Raw genomic sequence first — 21,247 nt, 5'->3', positions numbered from 1 at the left:
GCCACCAAAGTGGAATGTGCACACTTAACCACTGTGCCACGAGGCTGGCCCCTCTTTCTTTTTTAATATAACAAAAATCAACACTTGATTTATTCTTGGTTGCTTCTAAGAAGTAGCTTGTAATTGGAGGGAAATGTTAGGAGAAAAAGAAATGAACCTGTTTCCATGACTTTAAGTGTCATTTTTCAGTAAGATCCCCATTTTCGCCCTTGACGATATTTTGGTCCCTGTTTTAAATGGATTGGCTTTCATAGTGTTTTGTGGTACAAGTCACCTCAGGTAAAGAGCCTCCCTGTGTGTGTGTAACTTCCCTCTTGGTGTGAACTGAGACAGTGAAAGGCCCTCCTGCGCCGTGCTGAGCTGATCCCCCTGCCAGTGATCTGGAGGAGGTCCTTCTCTGTGAGTGATGGAATGCTTCTCTGCAGTGCACTTGCTCCTGCGGCTGCCATCATCCCCCCGCCCCCCGACATCCAGCCCGTGATTGACAAGCTGGCAGAGTACGTGGCTAGGAATGGCCTTAAATTTGAGACCAGCGTTCGTGCCAAGAATGATCAGAGGTGAGGTGGAGAATTTTATATGGGTTGCATAGATGGTATTTGGGGTTTAGTTTGGCTTCTTTTTCTTAGTCTAGCTACAGAATTCCTTTTTTTCTTTTTAATCCTTATGTGTTTAGATAAATACATCTTGTAATTACCTTGGTAAACTACTTTGAGTCAGGTGGTGTCTTTTTTTATTGTTATCTGTTTTTTTGTTTGTGTAGGTTGTTTTGTTCTTTAAGAATATTGAAGCTACCTAAAATAAAAGGCTGTAATTCATGCTTCTCAAGAATGTGCTATGGAAATTTAGACACACTTCAGTTTTATTTATTTTTTTTAATGAAATACTATTCCATACCTCAGGTAGGGAAACAGAAAACATGAGGTTTCATGGCAGTTCCTCGATCTCCCTTGTCTGAAATGGGTAGGTGTAGTCATAGCTACTACATAAGTTGTTGAGATAATTAGGGTCAGGCATTGTAAAGCGTTTAGAGCAGTGTTCAGCTCACAGCAAGTACACAGTATCAGGAAGAGTTAAGTGTTGCTGTTGCAGTGTGCGCGTCTCGTTGAATGACTTACTTGCCTTTTCTGTTCGTAGATTTGAGTTCCTGCAGCCGTGGCACCAGTATAATGCCTACTACGAGTTTAAGAAGCAGCTCTTCCTCCAGAAAGAAGGGAGCGAAAGCACGCAGGTGCGTTCCTGTCGAGGCAGGGCAAGTGTGAAGCTCTTTTGTGATAGCTCTGATTTGCAGATGCAGAAATAATTTTCTGTTTGCTCTCAGGATGTATAAAAGGGCTTGTAGATTTTACACTTGTTTTTGGGTGTAATATCTATCTGGCATGTGCTATTTTCAACCTTTCCCGCCTCTCAGAGTTGAAACTTGTTTTTTAGATCTGTTGAAAACTTTGACCCATATTCATCATTCATTGCTGAGCATTTGTCCAGCATGTTGTAAACAAAAAATCCCATTTCTTTAAGGACTTGATGTTTTGCTTGGCTGTTATTTTTAACTACTTCTCATGGGAGCCGTATGCTAGACTTGTGTTGTCTCAACATACACTAACTGTATGAAATGTGAGCATGTGCAGTCACAGCTGCTGTGCTGGAGCTGCACAGCTGCCATCTGTGGTGAACACCCTTTATTCCGGGTGCTGCCTGCCAACAACTCCCCTCACCCTCCCCTCCTTGCAAATATCCCCGCACGTGGTTTTTACATGCCCATTGGAAGCATTTCTTCCTGTCCTTGTAGTCCTTTCTTGTGCCTCTTCTCAATTATGTGGACACCCTGATTTTTCTTTTCCCTTTTTTTTTTGTGAGGAACATTCACCCGGGCTAACGTCTGTTGCCAGTCTTCCCCTACTTTGTCTATGGGGTGCCTCCACAGTGTGGCTGATGGGTGGAGTATGTCCTCACCCGGGATCCAAACCTGTGAACCCGGGCTGCCAAAGCAGAGTGCACAGAACTTTAACCACTGGGACACAGGGCCAGCCCCCTGACATTTTTTTTAAAGCCTATTTTGTTAGAGAGATGACGTAGGCCTTGCTTATCGTTGGGTTTCTTCTTCAGACTTATATCTCTGATTGCTCAAACTGAAGAAAAGTGACTTATCTGTAGGCAATGGGCATAATTTTGTATTCTAAAAGTGTTCTCAGTCATCAGTCTCCAAAGTAGTAGTAGTGAGCATTGGTTCCCAAGACAGTATTCAAGCTTTAAGAATAAGCGTGATGTTCTTCCAGAGGAAAATACCTCCTTCCACTCCTCTTTTCATTCTGTTGTAACAAATAGCAAATCTGAGTTTGAAAGTATGTTCCTTAGTGTTAGCCAGGGAGTAGTGTAGAAATGCTATTGTCCAGTGAAATATACGTATATACACATATATCTTTTTTAACAAATCTAGGCAATTTCTCATGGAACAGTTTGTAGTCATGTTTGATCTCTGTAGGCTGTGTCAGCACCGGAAGAGGTCCCTGCAGAATCTGCTCCTGAAAAACCGAGTGACATTGGGGAGGATGGTGTGTCTGAAGACATGGCCGACGCGGGAGGAAGAGGCGGCTCGGGGGGGAAGAAGGAGGCATCATCCAGCAAAACCGTTACGGACGGGAAGCTAGTGAAAGGTACGCTGCCACCACTGCCGGAAGTTCCAGTCCTGACCTCGGAGACATTACTTTAAATTAGCAGGAGAGAATTCTGGATTCCTTAAGGTTAGGTGCCTTTAACTACAGGACAGGAGAGAACTGGCTGCTACTTTCAAGTTGCGGTAATAAAGTCCTTTACTTCATAATACTTTCCTACTGTGGACTTTGGGGTCATTTGGATATAAGCTCATCTTAGGTTTATGGTTGTTTAACAGCCTGTTACAGTAGATTAATGGAAATATTCAGAATATTTCAAATAATGGTTTGTATCCCCTCAGACTTCTGAAACTATTTATATGCCAACTACTGTACCAGTGACATTAGTTTTCTTTATTTGTTAAGGCAAATCTTTTGAGGGTCTCTACCAGGCAGTGCCCCACTCGCTCCATTTTAGTTCCTTTTATGTTCTTGGAAGTTTTCCATCTACTAGGACAGACAGACAGACAGACATGAAAAGAGCCAATATAACAAAAAAGAGAAAGGAAACAAAGTTGATGCAGGCATGTTAGCAAAGAGCCATGTGGTAGAACATTGAAAGAAGCGCTGAATGGGGGAGGCTTGGTGGGGAAAGGCTGATGGAGCAGGCGTTGAGAGTTGAACGGGACCCCCAGAAACAGGGCCGCCGCCCCAGGCAGACGCTCTGTGGCTTGTTCAGGGGTGAGAAGTCATCCAGAGACTCGGGTGGGTGGTGAAGTGGGACAACCTGGAGAGGTAGCGTTGGCCAGCTTGTGAGGGCTCTGCCCTCCCGTGAGATCCTGGAGCTTCCAATGCGGGTAGTGGCACGCCTTACAGGTTTAGATCAGAGGAGTAACTTTGTCCAGTTTGGTGACTTTGTGAGGAGGCAGAGAAGCACTTTGGAGGGCTTTGGTGGAACTGAAATAGAACTGTAATAGAAGTAGAAGAGGGAGCACTGTCAGGTGTGCAGGAGCAGGCCGGCAGCTCCTGGTGCAAGGAAGGACAGAGGAGGCACAACATTGACATTGCAGGAAGGCCTTTTCTTTGCATAGAGATGCCTTTTTGGATGGTGATCAAGAGTATCCAAATTGACTGGGATGAATGACTGACCAGGAGAATTCAGTGATTTAGAAAAGCATGAAGGCATCTCTGAGCCTCTCGTTCCAGGAGGTTACCTGAGCACACGCGTTTAATCTCTCACCTTTCCCAGCCACCTTCAGACTCATTCAGATAACCAAAGGAGTATAACAAGCAGAGATTGAAAACAGTTATTGCTCCAGAAAAAAGGGGATACTGTCCATGTTTCATAAGGACCAGCCAGCCCGCCTGCAATTTAGTTCATAGGGAAGAGAAGGACACTTTAAGACTCAATAGCAGTGACCTTTGGGGGAACCCACTATCAGCCATAGAGGAAGCGGGCAGCAGGCCAGAACAGCCAGAGCATCAAGGTGGCAGCAGGCCTCCCAAGGGGCTGGGGATGGGGTGCAGTGGTCCCCTCAGCTGCTGCCTGCAGTGTAGCTCCCTCCACGTTCCCATGATGGTCTCTCCTTCCACGCCCCATGATGGTCCCGTAACTTGGCAAATAAAACAACATGTACAGCTTCCCTCCTGCTGCTGTCCGAGCCGAGATCCCTGAGAGCTGCACGGTTTCTGGCAAAGCACGTCCCAGCTCACTGCCTCTCGCAGTCAGATGAGGGAGCAAGCATCCCCTGTGCCTGCAGAAGTGCTCAGAGGACACATGTCTGAGCCCTGGAGCACATGGGCCCCTCTGAAGCAGAGTTATCGAGTGACGGGAAAATTTCCTCCCGGGGCCAGCTCCGTGGCTGAGTGGTTGAGTTCGCGCCCTCCGCTGCAGTGGCCCAGGGTTCAGATCCTGGGCGCGGACATGGCACCACTCGTCAGGCCACGTTGAGGCGGTGTCCCACATCCCACAACTAGAAGGACGTGCAACTAAGATATACACCTGTGTACGGGGGGGTTGGGGAGATAAAGCAGGGAAAAAAAAGAAGATTGGCAACAGTTGTTAGCCCAGGTGCCAATCTTTGGAGAAAAAAAGAAGATTGGCAACAGTTGTTAGCCCAGGTGCCAATCTTAAAAAAAAAAGAAAAGAAAGAAAATTTTCTCCAATCTCTAATTTATATTCTCACAAAGCTGAAGACATTGTAAGACTAGTGCAACTGATGGTCTGACATCTGGAAAAGATTGCTTAGAAATAGATTGCCAAATTTTAAAATATAATGAAAGCACTGAAAATCAGATGGGATGAGAAGACAAGTTCAAAGTGTTTCTCAGCTCTCCAAGGAAAAGGGTAGAGATGGAGGAAAAGCATCCAGAGAGAAAAATAGGCAGGTAGTCCTCTGAGAGGGAAAAAAAGGTTGGCATGTCAGACTGATGTCTGTAACATTAGATGCAAGATAATTAAGGTCTGTCTGAAATTCTAAATGAAAAATACCCTGCTGAAGCAGAAACTTTTACAGACATGTCAGTGCCCTTAAATAGTTAAAGTGAGGAAAAGGGGAATATTTCTTATCAAAAAATTATCAAATGTGGTGAAAACTTCAAAGAGAAGCCTATAGCCTTATATGTGTATGTTGGTAAAGAAAAAATAAAAAGAGAACAAGCATCCACCTCAAGAACCTAGAAAGAAACCATAAAATGCATCCTAGGAAAGGAAGAAAGGGGAATCAATAAAAATCAAAGCAGAAATCAGTGAGAAAATAATAAAAGACCAGTAAAATATCATCTGTGCAGGTTTAATGTAGAAAAAAGCAAATGCAAATACACAACCTAATGAATGAGGAAAAAATCACAGATACTTTGAAAGTCCACAAGAATAATACATACAACTCTACGTTTGAGTGAATTTGAAGATAACTGAAAAATGTCTAAGAAAACATAAATTGCTAAAATTGTTTCAAGAAGAGGTAGTAGAATGGCAGATTGATAGGCCTGGAAGATTCTAGAAAACATTGGTCAGTGAAATATCTCTAAAACCAGGCAGCAAGCCAGAACAAGGTCCAGGTCACTGTGATTTCCCTTAAGAAAGAGAAAAGTCTTCATGATTACAGCCACCGCAGCACTGAGATGGAAATTATGAAGCTCTCGAGCCCCAGTGCTCCAGCCCCACAAAGCTTAGCAGTCCACAGGCCACCATCACTGAAAAATACAGATGTTGGGGCAGCCTTGTGGCACAGCGGTTAAGTGCACACGTTCCGCTTCAGCGGCCCGGGGTTCACCAGTTCGGATCCCGGGTGCGGACATCGCACCGCTTGACAAGCCGTGCTGTGGCAGGCGTCCCAAAGGAGAAGATGGGCACGGATGTTAGCTCAGGGCCAGTCTTCCTCAGCAAAAGGAGGAGGATTGGGGGCGGATGTTAGCTCAGGGCAAATCTTCCTCAAAAAAGCGAAAGAAAGAAAGAAATACAGATGTTGACACCTCAGAGTGAAGCCAGCTAGGAATGACAGTGGTCATAGCAGCTGGGGATCATTCCAGGAATCCCAGCATAGCATCACACCAGAAGATCTTCCATCATAGTTTATCAGATGAACAGACAAAAGACTTTGTGTTTCTTTATCAGTAGATTAAGACTTCTGCATCACATCTGGCAATAGTAACAATTCCAGATAGTTAAGTATTTAAATGTAAAAAGAAAAACCCATAAAAACAGAAGAAAATAAAGGTAATTTTTTTATAGTCTTGGAGTTGGAAAGGACTTTCTAAGAATTGAAGCCATAAATTATAAGGAGAGATTAATAGGTGTGATGGAAGCAGGACCTGTATAAAGTTAAAAGACAAATGTCAAATGCTGGTGATTGCCAACATAACAGAAGATAAAGGGTCAGTATCCTTACTCTATAAAGAATTCCTATAAATCAATAAGAAAAGACAATTACTGCAATAGAAAAATAGGCAAAGGACATGAGGAGATAGTTCACAAAAGAAGAAAAATAGATGGTTAGTAAATAAACGTTTAAACTGTATCCTCAGTAACAAGATAGAGTGTTTTGCCTCTCCAATTGATAAAGTTAAAAAATAGGGGCCAGCCCCATGGCCAAGTGGTTAAGTTCGTGCGCTCCAGTTTGGTGGCCCAGGGTTTCACCAGTTCAGATCCTCAGCATGGACACAGCACCACTCGTCAGGCCATGCTGAGGTGGTTTCTCCCACACAGTACAACCAAAAGGACCTGCCACCAGAATATACTACTGTGTGCTGGGGGGCTTTGGGGAGAAGAAAAAGAAGAAGAAAGAAGATTGGCAACAGATGTTAGTTCAGGTGCCAACCTTTAAAAGAAAAATTAAAAGGGAAAAAATAATAAAATAAAAAATAATGCTCTTCAGTGAGGGAGAGGCCGTGGGGTAGTGGGCACTTGCACGTTGTCTTTGGGAGTGTAAGTGGGTACACCCTCTCGGAAGGAGGCAGCCCAACAATGTGGACCAAGTTCTAAATGTATGTGCCCTCCCACTCCCAGAAACGTCTGGTTCACCAGGCTGTCTGGACCAGACATCCATCACAGGCCTTGTTAGCCTTCAAAAATAAAAAATTGGGAACAGTTGTGGGAGATTGAAATAAATTGGTATGTCCATATCAAGAAGTACTATTGCTTTTTTTTTTTTTTGAGAAAGATTAGCCCTGAGCTAACATCCGTGCCCATCTTCCTCTACTTTCTATGTGGGACGCCTGCCACAGCATGGCGTGCCAAGCAGTACCATGTCCGCACCCAGGATCCAGCTGGCAAACCCCAGGCCGCCGAAGCGGAATGTGCGAGCTTAACTGCTGCACCACCAGGCTAGCCCCCTATTGCCATTTTTTTAAATGATCTGTGTTGACATGAAAACATGTCTACACTGTTTATATGGGAAGCTGTTGCTTATTAAGTGAAAACAGCAAGCTCTAAAGTAGGATCCCATGTTTCATGCGTGCGTGCCTACATGCATGTGTGCTAGGAACTGTCACTATTATATTGGCGGTGCTCCAATTATTTTTTTCCCATATCTGAATTGCAGTTGATCTTTCATTTTGTTCACCTATGTTTCCAGAATTTCCCATGGAGAATATTTATTCCTTTTGAAGTTAGAAGTTAGTAATAAAACTGGTTACCTTAAAAATGGAAGCATTTTGGTGTGGAAGATGGAAGACTGGGGACTGCTGACTCACTCATGAGTGTCTACTGAGCATCTGCTCCTCGGGGCCTGGCCCCAAGCTGCATGGGTGCACATGTCAGCCGCGGTGGTCCTGCAGTCCTGCCCTCCCCGGGCTTGGGTGAGCACACCGCAAAGCCATAAAGCACATTGTAAAGGGTCTTGTGGCAGAGAGGCCGGCAGGGCCTGTCTGAGCAGGCATCTGAAGAGGAGGCAAGCGCCAGGCACGGGAAGAACATGACAGCTCCAGGCAGAGGCCGGGCCGGGCGGGCCGGGTCTGACTGAGGAAGAGGGTCCAGCGTGGCCACAGCACAGTGCACTCAGGAGGAGTGGCAAGAGGGGCCTGGCCTTGCCAGCCTCGGGGGAACTTGAGTTTTACCTTAAGGCAACGAGAAGCCAGTGAAGGCCGTGGGAATGCTTTTCCTGTGTTGTGATGTGGTTGCAAATCAGATTCTAGGTAGAGCAGTAGTTGTGTCCTTGAACAGTTCTGCAAAGGAGCTAATTCCTCATCCCCTGTTGTCTAGCACAGCTGCCTTGGGGAAGGTACTTGACCTTTTTAGCCTGTTTCCCCATCTGTAAATGGGGAGCCTGAGACTGTCCCTCTGCTGGGGCTGCACGTGTCAGCCAGGTGAGGCATGTAGACTGTGCATCCTAGTCAGTTCTTTTATTAAAATCACTTTAAAGTGTATATTGAAGAACGGTGCAATTTGGCATTGTATTTGGGTGCATCAGTGCTAGCTTTACAGTGTCTACACTGAGTGTTGTGCTTAAGATAGAAAGTGTCCCAGAAGCTTTTGGGTTTTTTTAATTATTATTTTTATTGAGATTATGATAGTTTACAATCTTTTGAAATTCCAGTTGTACGTTATTGTTTGTCAGTTATGTTGTAGGTGCACCACTTCACCCTTTCTGCCCCACCCCCACCCCCCTTTCCCCTGGTAGCCACTAATCTGTTCTCTTTGTCTACATGTTTAACTTCCACATGTGAGTGGAGTCGTACAGAGATTGTCTTTCTCTATCTTGCTTATTTCACTTAACATAATTCCCTCAAGGTCCATCCATGTTGTTGTGAATGAGACGATTTTGTTCTTTTTTATGGCTGAGTAGTATTCCATTGTGTGTGTGTATATATATATATACGGTATCTTCTTTATCCAGAAGCTTTCGTTTTAATTCTATATTTGTTGATTGCTCACCTTCCTAATTTGGAGGAAGAAATGGTTTGGGAGTAATTGTTTTCAAATTATTTCGTGATGTAATAGTTATAGCCCCAAGTTAATGAGTAATTTTTATTAACAATTAAGTGAAGTGTTCTCTCCTTGTAAAAGTTTCTTTGACCCTGTGTTTATTAAAGAGACAGCATTACTATAGCCAATGAACAGTTAATATTGTTCAACTTTTTTTTCTTATGGAAAATTTCAAGCATGTACAGAAGCAGAGTGGGATAATGAGCACACCAGACCCCACACACAAGCGCTCAGCATCCAGCTCCCCCTCAGCCACAGGACTGACCTAATTTTATACATCTCAGTCCAGCCCACTCCCAGAATATTTTAAAGCAAATCCCCAACATCATAGCATTTTGTGCGTAAATGTTTTGGTACATATCTCCAGAAGATCAGGACTGTTTGTATCATAACCACAGGAAAATGGTTAATACCCACTCTCCTGATGCAACGTATATGTAACCCCTTGTGTGATGACATCTTGTATTTAGGGGTTATTATGAACAAAGACTTGTGGTGTGCCTGTGTACGGTGCAGGTGGGTAACGTTGCGTAGTCAACACAAAGACTGATTTTGCTCCTTTTTCATTTTGACTTAGAAAATACCACTTTCCCAACATTTAACATCTTGGGGTATACTCTATAGCTTGAGGTGATTATTGACAAAAGGTTATTACATTTCAAAGATCTGAGATATTTGCATGCTTCAAGTCCCACATGAGTTTGGAACCATAAAAGGCTAAGAGTGGTAGGACCTCGGGGGCCAGCTGGGTAACCCCACCCACAAGGGGGATCACTGACACATCACAGTCCTTCTAGATCCTGCCTTTGCCAAGCCAGGATCCACTCCTCTCAGAGTCAGCTGGTTTGCACCACACTTAAAATCTCCCTTCTTTGTAGTTTACTTGAATATCCTTCATAAATTACTACTTATAAGTTTTAAAAATAAAGTATCTTATTACAACCAATCAGGTGTTGTTAAGAGCCGTGTGCCATCATGTCTCAAGGGGAAAGGGACTCAGGGAGTGATTGTTGAGTGGGTGGGATGGGAAAGAAGATTGTTCCCTTTGGGGCAACCTTCGTATTTCTCTTAAATTCAAATTTCCCAGCGTTCTGGGGAGAAAAATTGAACCACCTAAATTTTTGTTACATTAGATTTACAGTTTCTTATAGGTATAGAGAACAGTCTGACATAATGCCCAGCACAAAGTAGGCACCCAGTCAGATGTTTGCTGAATAAAGGAACAGATTTTGTAACTTTTGCTTTGTTAGACAAGGCTACTTTATATAGTTGGGATATTTTAAAGATACCTTTTTATAATGGAGTCACATCATATGCCTTCTTAAGTTATGCCAATTCAAGTATGTGCTGAGCCCAGAAAAAGAAGGAAAACACCGATAAGAACTGACCATTTACAAATGCACTGACCTCGGCTTGCACTCAGCGTGTGCAGCTCTGACATGGCCCGAGATGGAGCTGCCCTGTGCACTTCCCTCCATCAGGCTTTGCTTCGTGTGGACGTCACGTGTGAGCTAGCCCCAGCCACACTGCATGCAGTGTGCATTGAAACAGCCCCCATTTGACAACACAGGCATTGCTCACTGCCCCTAGAACCTCCCTTTGCGTAAGATGTGGCTCCACTTGAGACGTCACTCCCACCAGCTGATGCTCCTGTGGATGGTGGGGCCCATGAGGACTTCAACCCTGTGCTTCCAGTTACCTAAAAATGTATTACCATTTTCACCTTTGCTCGATAGCTTCGTTTGCTCCAATAAGCTTTGCAATCAAAGCCAAAGAAAATGATCTGCTTCCCCTGGAAAAAAACCGTGTTAAGCTAGATGATGACAGTGATGATGATGAAGAAAGCAAAGAAGGCCAAGAAAGTTGTAGCAGTGCTGCGAACACTGCTCCGGCAGTGGCCCCACCCTGTGCAGTCGCGGAGGAGAAGCGGCCTCAGCTGACCCAGGAGGAGCTAGAAGCAAAGCAAGGTTTGTCGATGTTTTAAACTTCTTGAAAGGAGAGAAGTACGTAAATACGAGATTAACCTACTAAGCCAAAAACACTGAGACTGCCAGCTAGATTCTCCAGCCTTTGGAAATTAGAACCTTTTGGGAGTTGTGATGTTTTTGTGCCTTTGGAAAGTTCTGTTAGAGGAATGAGCACTACTCTTCATTAAGCATCAGATGCAGTGCCGTGGGCAGTTTGTTTTCAGAGAAACAAGCTGGCGAGAGTGCTTTCAGGGAGGAGCCCTTTGCACTTTCATGGCAGCCTTGGGGCTAATGGTTAGCCTGTGTTGCCAGCTTGGGTTAATGTACCGAACTAGGAGATGCCGTTTTGTGAGGCTCTCTCCCAGCGGAACCACTGGACCCCTGAAGATGACGCAGGCCCCGACCTGGTTTCCAGGTAGTGGCTCATCTTCATGGGTCAGCGTGGCCACCACATGCCTCTGACACATGGCCAGCAGCATTTGTGGGGAACATCTTATAGTCCTCCACTCCTACTCCAAAATAAATTATATTCTGCACTAAAGTAGTTACTTAACGATTATAACAACTAGAAGGAGCTGCAACTAAGATATACAACTATGTACGGCGGGTTTGGGGAGATAAAGCAGAAAAAAAAAAACGTGTTTGTGGTTTTCTCTCTTCTGACTGGTTTTTGTAAATTGCTTTTTTCTGTGTATACACAAACAGATCAAGCAACACTTATAGAAGGTACTTTTTTAACCACAGGATGCCTTACTATTGAGAACTTGCAGTGTGCTGTAGTTGCTCTCCCTAAGCACATTTTTGTTCGTGTGTGTGTATCTGAATCTGCACTCACCATGTATAAACTGAACGAAGTGTTGGATCATTTGGAATAAAGCGCTTCGTAAAGTGTTCATTACCTGGTATGAATATTTTGGACACGTGTATGAGCGCTGTTTCTGAGGTTTTCATTATTCCAGCTTTCATTGGTATGGGATCCTGTCAACCTTCTGACTTTGATTTTGAAAGTGAAATATAAAAAATACTAACAAGCGTTGTAAACTAATTCTCTCAAAATTCAGTTTGCCTGATTTGTTTACCTGTCCTGAAATTTGTATCATATTGCTCTTATAAAATAATGGCACTGTGTTTCATGACCCTTTCACTGCCTGTGAAAATTCAGATAACAAGATATTTATAAAACACTGCTTGCTCTAAAGGGCACTTTTTTCTTTGTTTACTTCTTAAGCAAAGCAAAAGCTGGAGGACCGGCTCGCAGCTGCCGCCAGGGAGAAGCTAGCGCAGGCGTCCAAGGAGTCCAAGGAGAAGCAGCTCCAGGCAGAGCGCAAGAGGAAAGCGGCTTTATTTTTACAGACCTTGAAAAATCCTCTGCCAGAAGCTGAAGCTGGAAAAGCCGAGGAGAATCCCTTCAGCGTAGAGGTGAGCTTAACGTAGGTCCACCTCAGCGATGTGGGTGAGCGCGGGTGGGGTGAGGATGAGTGTGTGGAGTTCTGCAGCCTGAGGAAAGGCTGGTAGCAGACCCCGCTCTCCTGCGTGAGAGTGCACGCTTCTGCTGTATAGCTGGGGTCAGGAAGAACCTCCTGAAAACTCCCCGTAAATGTACATACACACCAAATGCTGAGTGCAGTTTCAGACACTCAGGCCTCTGGGCCCAAGTTGAGAACCTCTGTTCTATGGCTGCCCTTGTGGGCCCTGGGGGAGAGCTTCCCTGTGTGGGATCGCATCAGGCCTGGGGCAGCCTGGCTGGAGCGTGGTCCAGCTCACACTCAGTCATGGCAGAGGTGCTCACAAGGAGCTCTAGTCAATACCAGTACTTTGATTAGAAGAAAACTGAGATCTTCTCATCTCACTGTCGTCTTCTCATCAGAGGGGTCGAATCCTCACGGCTACTTCCTGTACTGTGTCACAGGACTTAGCCCCTCTGGCCCATTTTCTCCCTTGAGACGGGTCGGAGCGAGGCTGCCAGAACACAGCCCAAGACTTCTCCAGGGGTCCCCAGAGTGTCTGTTGTGTCTGTCTTCTCCCTGCACTTTTTTTACTTCAATTACGTTGACATTTTTAAGAGTCTAGAGCCACTATTCAGAACTGATTTTTGCTGCATGTAGCTGCTTTGTTTATTGTTTTTCCGTGGAAGTCAGCATTCTGAGTTCAGATTTTCGGCATTCTGTTGAAGGCCGAATCAGCTTTCTTGCCTCAGGAATCAGTCTGAAATTCTCTCAAATCTGTCAGGAGGCCTCAAAAATAATAGCTGGATTAGATCGAGGCGAGCAGTGAGTGTCAGCTGTTGTGAGATCTTATCAGTTGTGGGCTTATCAATGTGGGGGACTGGTCGCTGCGGCTCTCCTTCTGGGTGCTCCAAGCTGCTCCTCCAGCACCAGCCCTGAAAGTTTCTCGTGAGCCTGTCCTCTTTCTGGCCTCCACCACCCAGGGTTGGGGAGACTCCCGCCAACCCGCCAGGACACCGCCACCTCCGCTTGGCTCTGCACCGCTTCCAGAGGCAGCTGCATCGTTGGGGCCTCAGTGTAGCAGTCCCGGCTGAAGCTGAGAGAGGCGCGGAAAGACCTGTGCACCGATTGGGAGTGCAGTATGCAGCAGCTCAAACTGAGCACCAGCACTGCTGAAACAGCAAGAAAAATGTTTTTGATAGGAAAAGGGGGAGAGGCAGGATATAAAATATCTCCACTTTTATGGTTACAGCCATAGACATTCTGCATATAGCAAGGGGCAGGGAACTGGAGAAAGCAGAGGAGGTGTCACGTGGGAGGGTGGGAATGGGCCTTGATTTTCCTGCATTGCTTTGGTGTCGTTTGTGCAGTGCATAAAGGGCTTAAATAAGGACATCTGCATATACTGACACTTTACCCAAGTATATTACGTGGTTGCATCTGTATGGTCTAATGAACTGATGTTTAACGAAAACCCAGTGGCCGCCACAGTCACTCGTCATAATCCAGCCTCTCCCAGTCTCCTGTACTGCCTCACCGCAGCCACCAGAATGTTTTCTTATAAACACAAGAGAGACTGCAACCGATGCTTTTATCCCATTTATCTCTATATGTGGCCTCTCCCACCTTTCTTGTTTTCAAGCATGTGTTTTGAATCTATAATACATAGAAATGAGTGTCTCTGCTTCTATTCAAATCACTGGGTCGATCTTCCTGGATATCTAGTGGCAGAGATTGTAGCTACTAAACTAATAACAAAAATGTCATGGTAGTAGCAGATGATGATAAACATCTTTAATTGCCTTGAAACAAAAATAGTTGAATTGCAATTGTCATAAATGAGATTCACACTCAAAAATACCTTCAGACTACAGCAGCTTCTGGGGACAGGTTACCTGGCTTCGTTGACTATTCTGTGTGCACTTTACTCAGATGCTGGTACATCTGATCCTGCTGCACAGGTGTAAAATTTTAGCATCCAAGGCACTTGAGATTTGGTAGGGTGGCCCCCTCGCACCCAGGGTGAGGAGAAGAGGGGGTCGGCCCGGTGGGAGCTGGGGGCACCTGGATCCAACTAAGCAGACATGTGCAGGACAGCATTGGGGCACTGTTCAGAAGGTCTGGCTCAAAACCTGCAGGATTTTGCTGTCATCCTGTAGCATATCTGCCATTAAGAGAGCACTATCTGTTCTTACTTTGCTTTTTATAAAAATGATGTATGCATGTGGTTTTAAAAGTTCAAATGCTAGAGAAAGGTATGAAATGAAGAGTAAAACTCTTTTCCTTCTTATGTACTTTTTTTTAATTCCTGTGAAAATAGCAATTTTTCATTTATTTTGTGTGTGTGTGTAAAATAGACTTACATACAGTTTACCATTTTAACCCTTTTTAAGTGTATAGTTCAGGGGCATTAGGTCCATTCACAGTGTTGTGCAGCCAGCTCCACCATCCATCTTCAGGACTCTTCATCTCCCAGACCGAAGCTCTGGCCCCATTAAACACTGACACCCCCCTCCCCCCGCCCCTGGTGTCCGTCTTCCACTCTCAGTCTCCATGAATGTGATTCTCTAGGGACCTCATGTAAGTAGACTGTACAGGATTTGTCCTTCTGTGGGTGCCTTATTTCACTTCACAGAATGTCCTTCCTTTTTAAGGTGAATAATACTCCATTGGATATGTATACCACATTTTGTTTCTTGTGTATTCTTGAGGGAAAAAAAAATCTATGTATAGGTTTAAAATATTACGATAATAGGACCATACCCTATTCAGTATTCTGGCATCTCAATTTTTCATTTCTATCCGTGTCAGGGTAGTGCTTGGTGTGTTATGGGCACTTGGTAAATGTTGACTGGATGAGTGGCTGTCAACCCTTTCGTAAATCAACCCTTAAATCAAGCCCTGTCTGGCCGTGACTGGCTCCCCTTCCCGCCAGTGGGGACACAGCTGTCCTAGGGGGTGACTTGTCAACAATGCTGTTTTAAGCCTGTTTCCTGCCTTGTGCACTCACATCAGTGAGTGTATCCGTAGGGTACATCCCCGACCGTGGAATAGCTTCTGTAATTTTAGATACTGCTAAATTAGTCCCTGAACGATTGCAGCAGTTTTTGTCCATCTCCATGGGTTGTGAAAGTAACTATTTCCTCATGCTTCTACCAACATTGGTTACCATCAGCCTGTAACTCTTGTCAGTCTGATAGGTGGAACAAGGATACATTTGGTTTAACTTACATGTTTTGATTGTAAGTGATATTGAGTAACTTTTCATGGTTTTCATGGCATTTTTATCCCCCCACCCCCATGAACTGCCTTCATAGCCTTCACTCGTCTTCCTCCCACTTTCTGTCCTCATCTCTGCTATTTTGTGTTGGCTCTTTGTCACCAGTATTGCAAACACGTTTCGTCGTTGCCCATTTTAATCTGCCCCACTTGGAATTTGTTTCAGTTTGAGGAGCATATACCTAGAGATAACACAATTCACTGAGTCACCCATCTTTCCCACTGCTATAAAGGACCTCCTTTTTTATCTACCAGACTCCCATTTGTACTAGCTGTTTCGGCACTCCTGTCTGTATGGTTCCATTGGTCTGTTTGTTAAGAGAAGTGATTTTACATATTCAGGTGTAACTTTAAATGAAACCTTAAAGTGTGTGTATTGACATGGACAGATATCAACAGTATGTTGTTTTTAAGCAGTATGTAAAACATATAAAAGCATGTTCACGAGCAGTACATAGAAATCCGTTTTTGGTGTGTGTGTGTGTGTGTCTCTGTGTGTCTGTGTCTGTGTGTGTGTCTGTGTGTGTCTGTGTGTGTGTTTGTGTGTCTGTGTCTGTGTGTGTGTCTGTGTCTGTTGTGTCTGTGTGTGTGTCTGTGTGTGTGTATCTGTTGTGTGTGTGTGTGTGTCTGTGTGTCTGTGTGTGTGTTCTTAATCCCCAAGGAAAGAAATCACAAGTCTTGAATTGAGTCCCTTTGGAGTCATCATGCTGTCGTTTTTGTAGCAACAACAGACTGGAGGATTTTTTTTTAGATAACAGTAATTTTTTCTAATAATTAGTGATTCTGCCAAGCTTACAGGTCCAACCAGAGTTTGAAAAGGAAATGGGAACAAAAATCAACCCGTATTTGTTGAGCCTCTGTTATATTCAAGGTGCCGAGGCCTGTTTCTTATCCACTGACCATAACATCACATTTGCATGGTTGGCATTCGCACCTGAGCATTCCCACCAGCACAGGCCTGTGGGGCACAGGGCAGCTCTGAATAGACACGAGTGATGGCTGCGGCCTCCAGGAGGGCAGAGGTGGCACAGGGCCTGCAGCCCCCTCCCTCAGAGGGAGGAGTTTGTAGTGGGCCTGGATACTTTGGAGAGGTGACAGAAGAGCGAGGGCATTCCAGGGCCAAAGACCCACAGGGGGTGGAGGTGGGTGAAGCCTGCTCAGGCAGCCGTGATTACCATGACCCTGCCCCGAAGAGTCTTCGGAGAATGCTCAACTAGGGTGGCAGTGTGGGAGAGGTTTGGGAGAGCGTGGGACACTGGCGAGCTAAAAGCATTTCCATGGGAAGAGTGTGGCCCTGGCCAGCTCATGGGATAGATGGAGGCAGAGGCAAAATGGCAGGGAGAGCACTCCACCTGGGCACGGGCTGATTAGAGTGAGGGTGGGTGATGACAGCACAGGAGTCACAGAGTCGTCTTGAAAAAAGCGTCGGCAGTAAGATCCTGGCGATTGGATTGCTTTGTAGGGTCGACTGGGTGACTCGTGACTGGCAGCAGTGGATAGAGATTTGGAAATGTAGTTTTAGTGGATGCATTTCAAAGTCTGAAATTTCGAACTTATAAAAACATGCCGAGTCTTCTGTATAGTTATCCCATTTTGTAGTCACTGTAGTGTCGCTTCACAAATAAGAGTTTGTTTTAAAATACATGTTAGTCTGCTTTAGAGCAATTCATTTTCCCACAGCAGGAAATAATAGTTGTTAGTTTGTGTGCTAATTTGTTGGGAAATACTTCATTGTGATTAAAGAACTGATCAATATTAATTATTTTCAGTGTTATTAAAGTGAGGGGCAGTAAGTTTTTAAATACTCTCATAAATGACTAGTTTTCCAGAAGTTCCTCCCTGATCTCCCCCAAACACTACTCAGACCAACCTCTGTCCTCTTCTTCCCTATGATGATTTGTGCTTTGATCATTTTTGCTGAAACATTAACATTCCATCCCAAAAAGGCAGCTCTGCTCGTTTGGCACTGGTCAGTACGCGGAGCTGTTTCCCTGCCTCCTGCAGGCGTGTCAGCCAGCTTCTCACCCGTCACACCACTCGCGTGTGCAGAGGGTTCAGCTGGGCGCCTTCAAGCCAAATAAGGAGCTGTGCGACTGGGAGGGCAGGGTTTTGACTCAGCAATGACTGTTTGTCTTCCAGGTTATTCATATATACCGTGTAAATTGGCAGGGCAACTGAGATTCTTTCTAGTTAAGCCAGAAATAGCATTTACACTGAAAGTTATTTTTCAAGATACGCACTGTCCAATATGGTAGCCATTAGCCACACATGACAATTTAAATTTAACTTAATTAAAATTAAGTAAAATTCAAGTCCATAATCATACTAGCCACATGTCAAGTGCTCAGTGGCCACACACGGCCAGTAACCAACTGCAGTGGACAGCGCAGATACAGAATGTTTCCATCATTGCAGCAAGGTCTAGATTAAATAGCTAGTTGCGTATTCTTTTTTTCCAGTGGTGTGAAAGTCTGGATTGCTGTATCAGTCAGGGCTTTGATTGCACATGTTAAAAACCTGCTCCGCTGTCCCCAGAGGGCTTCAGCAAAACCAGTACCTAGCTGGGCCCAGCTCTTCTGAGCTGCGAGGGTGGTGCAGCTCACTGGGGCCTCATGAAATGTCTCGAGGATTCGTCACCAGGCTTAGCTTCCCCTACTGGCTGCATTCTCCAGCTCTGCTTCCCACAGACCCTGGCTCACCTCATCGTTCATACCCTGCACCAGGGAGGAGAGGGGCCTCACCCTGCCCAGGCAGAAGTCCTAAGATTGAATCTCACTGACCCTGACCAGCCTGACTTGGGTCATGTGCTTCTCCCTCAACATAGCATGACAGTCAGGGAGGGTGGAATGTTCTGGTCCATCTCCTGCTCCAGATGGAGTGAGCTTCATTTGGAATTCATGGATTGAGAGGACAGAAAGGACCATCGCCCACAGTATTTGCACAGTAGGGAGCGGGGGCTGGGCTGCAGAAAGAACAGATGTCCACTGCACTTGTCTAAACAACCCTACTTATGTTTTCCTGAAACAGTTCCATGGCTCATGTCATTATAAATGTCCATGAAATACACTTCCTGCAGTTGAGCGCCGTCTTCCGTGTTGCTTGAATTCGCCCCAGCCTCTCCTAGCTGTGGACGCAGGAATACCTTCAGTGCTGGAAAGGCTGGTCATGCGCTCCTGTCCTTTAGTGTCCCAAGTGCTAGGCTGCACCCCAGGACAGACGTAATGGGAAATCTTACTCTGAGCACCCCTGTTTAGACCTCGGGTGGCCCATGCCCTTCTGCTCGCGTTTGGTTAGAGCTCACAAGCCTTAGCGTAGAGCTCCCGCAGCCCACCGTCGCCGCCGTCCTGTCCGCGCAGTGCGGGCGTGGCCTGACATCTCTTCAGATGGTGCGTTGTTTTTAGACCGTCTGTGCCAGCGCTTGCTCTCTGGGCAGAGGCATGCCTTTGGGCTAACGTCAGCTCCTCCACAGGCTGCTGGTGACCTGCTTGAAGGGTGTGACCTGAGCCTCTTTCCTCCCCTGCAAAACTCGGATCACTGTGGTGCCCGCTGTTGTGAGAGCCTGTGCCCTGGGTTTTGGGGTGCGTCAGGAAGTATCTTAAAAGAAACGCACTGCCGGTCCTAAGTGCACGGCGGCCTCGCAGTTTCAGAAGTGGTGCCGTGTGGGGAAGTCCTTGTCAGGTCCCCTGCAATGTGCTGGTACAGACAGAGCCGGCCCCTGGAGTCCGTGCCTGGGGGCCACTGTTGGGTGCCTGCGACTGGGCACATGGCATTTGCCATCTTTTATTTTCTTGTTCTCAAGTCTAATTGCTGGGTTTTAAAATATCCCTTAGTATTTCTAAGCTGGAAAAAAGCGAGGTCATCACAGCAAATTATCTTAATTCAGCCTGGGAAAGGCCACCACCGTTGCTGGTTTTCACTTTAATGTGAATGATAATCATTTTATTAGAGTAAATAGATCCCATGACTTGACTACAGATTATATTTTGAAAATGTTGATTCGATTATCCCCTTTCCTCAAAATGGAGTCCTACACTTTAACCACAGTGGTGGAATAAGCGTTTACTAATGACAGGCATTAGTCAGGATAAAGGCAAAAGAAGCAGTAAAAGTTCAGAGATACAAATCATCAGGTTGGCAATAAAAGTATACGTAGAAACTCAGCTAATGAGCTGCCACTCACCCTCTCCAGGTGTGGACCGGCCTTCTGCAGCGCCCCGTCCATCGTCTTGTCCTCCTTTCACAGATGTCCATCAGGGGCCACACTTTTCCATCTCTCCTCCTCTTACTGCAGCACGTTATCGTGATAATTAGTGCAGTGGTTCTGTTCATGTGCCAAGATAAAGAAAGTGGACTTTCCAAGAGAAAAAGCCAGCAATCCTGTGTTTCTTCTCCCTCAGCACAGAGTGGGCCACTTATATAAGGAGGGGAAATATGTCTCAGTTCTCCCTAAGATGGGCTCTCTCTGTTTGCCGGGGAAATCCCCCGTGCCTGGTTTCAGAAAGGATTCGCAGTGGCTCTGACTGCCTCTGCTTAGTGGGGGCTCCACCGCTGACTCAGCGTTCAGAGAGGCCCCGTGTGTGACCGCACAGGAAATCTGCATGGTGGCTTTCATCCCCAACTTCAGTCTCACTTTTCGTGCGATGTATACTCCTAATTTAGAGCCTGCAGTTATTAGGATTTTAAAAATGCATTAAAAACTGGTTTTTCTGGCTGTGCAGCAGCAGAGTTCTCTATTAGCCAGCACGTCTGAGCTGTGCCACACGCTGCATTGCGGGGAGAGGGCCCTGTCAGCCAGATGCTTAGCCGGCTTTTCCGTTACTCCAACCTTTAAAGTTATAAAGCTGACTACGTTTTATTTATTTTATTCTTAATTTAAACTATCATTTAGTATGTATGCTTATGGACAAATTGCAGCTAGTGTCCTAGTGGAAATAGGTGTTCTTAGAGAGGTTGGTTTCCTATTGAGTGTTTACATGTTAGAATTGTTTTAATAACAACAAAGTATTTTAAAATTTAACCTGAAAAATTTTATTCCACTGAAAGAATTTAAAGTGAGAAAGACTTTTTTTTTTTAAGATTGGCACCTGAGCTAACATCTGTTTCCAGTCTTCTTGGGTTTTTTTTCTTTTCTTTCTCCCCAAAGCCCCCAATACATAGTTGTATATTCTAGTTGTAGATCCTTCTGGTTGTGTTGTGTGGGACGCCGCCTCAGCGTGGCCTGATGAGCAGTGCCATGTCCGTGTCCAGAATCTGAACCGATGAAACCCTGGGCTGCGAAAGTGGCGTGCGTGATCTTAACCACTCGGCCACGGGGCTGGCCCCTGAGAAAGACGTTTTTGATCACAAGAACTGTCCCGTGGTGAAATGGTTCCCTGGAGATGGTTTAGGCAGAGCCCTAAGTGGGGAGGAGGGGAGTGAAGACCCAGTAAGGAATGCTGGAAGGTCTCTCGTCCTTCCCTCCCTGGAGCGGAGTGCCTGGTTACTAAGTTGTCTTACGTGGGAATAAACTGCTGTGGGAACAGGGCGCGTCGTTCCCAAGCGATG

At 45.4% G+C, this 21,247-nt stretch overlaps 1 protein-coding gene across 4 annotated transcripts in view; it reads left to right on the top strand.

The window, feature by feature from the left end:
• The window catches only part of SFSWAP (splicing factor SWAP), a 79,254-nt gene that overhangs the window by 36,012 nt on the left and 21,995 nt on the right, over positions 1 to 21,247 (top strand). For all 4 annotated transcript variants that reach the window (XM_046639365.1, XM_046639364.1, XM_046639367.1 and 1 more), the window contains exons 9-13: positions 426 to 557; positions 1,135 to 1,228; positions 2,480 to 2,651; positions 10,749 to 10,979; positions 12,208 to 12,398. In XM_046639365.1, the coding sequence (XP_046495321.1) occupies positions 426 to 557; positions 1,135 to 1,228; positions 2,480 to 2,651; positions 10,749 to 10,979; positions 12,208 to 12,398 (820 nt within the window). The remainder of the gene's footprint in view (positions 1 to 425; positions 558 to 1,134; positions 1,229 to 2,479; positions 2,652 to 10,748; positions 10,980 to 12,207; positions 12,399 to 21,247) is intronic.

Source organism: Equus quagga, chromosome 15 (assembly GCF_021613505.1).
Source record: "Equus quagga isolate Etosha38 chromosome 15, UCLA_HA_Equagga_1.0, whole genome shotgun sequence".
Taxonomy (NCBI): Eukaryota; Metazoa; Chordata; class Mammalia; order Perissodactyla; family Equidae; genus Equus; species Equus quagga.
Note: the sequence above shows the minus strand (reverse complement) of the source record. Positions and strands in the feature narration are given on the sequence as shown.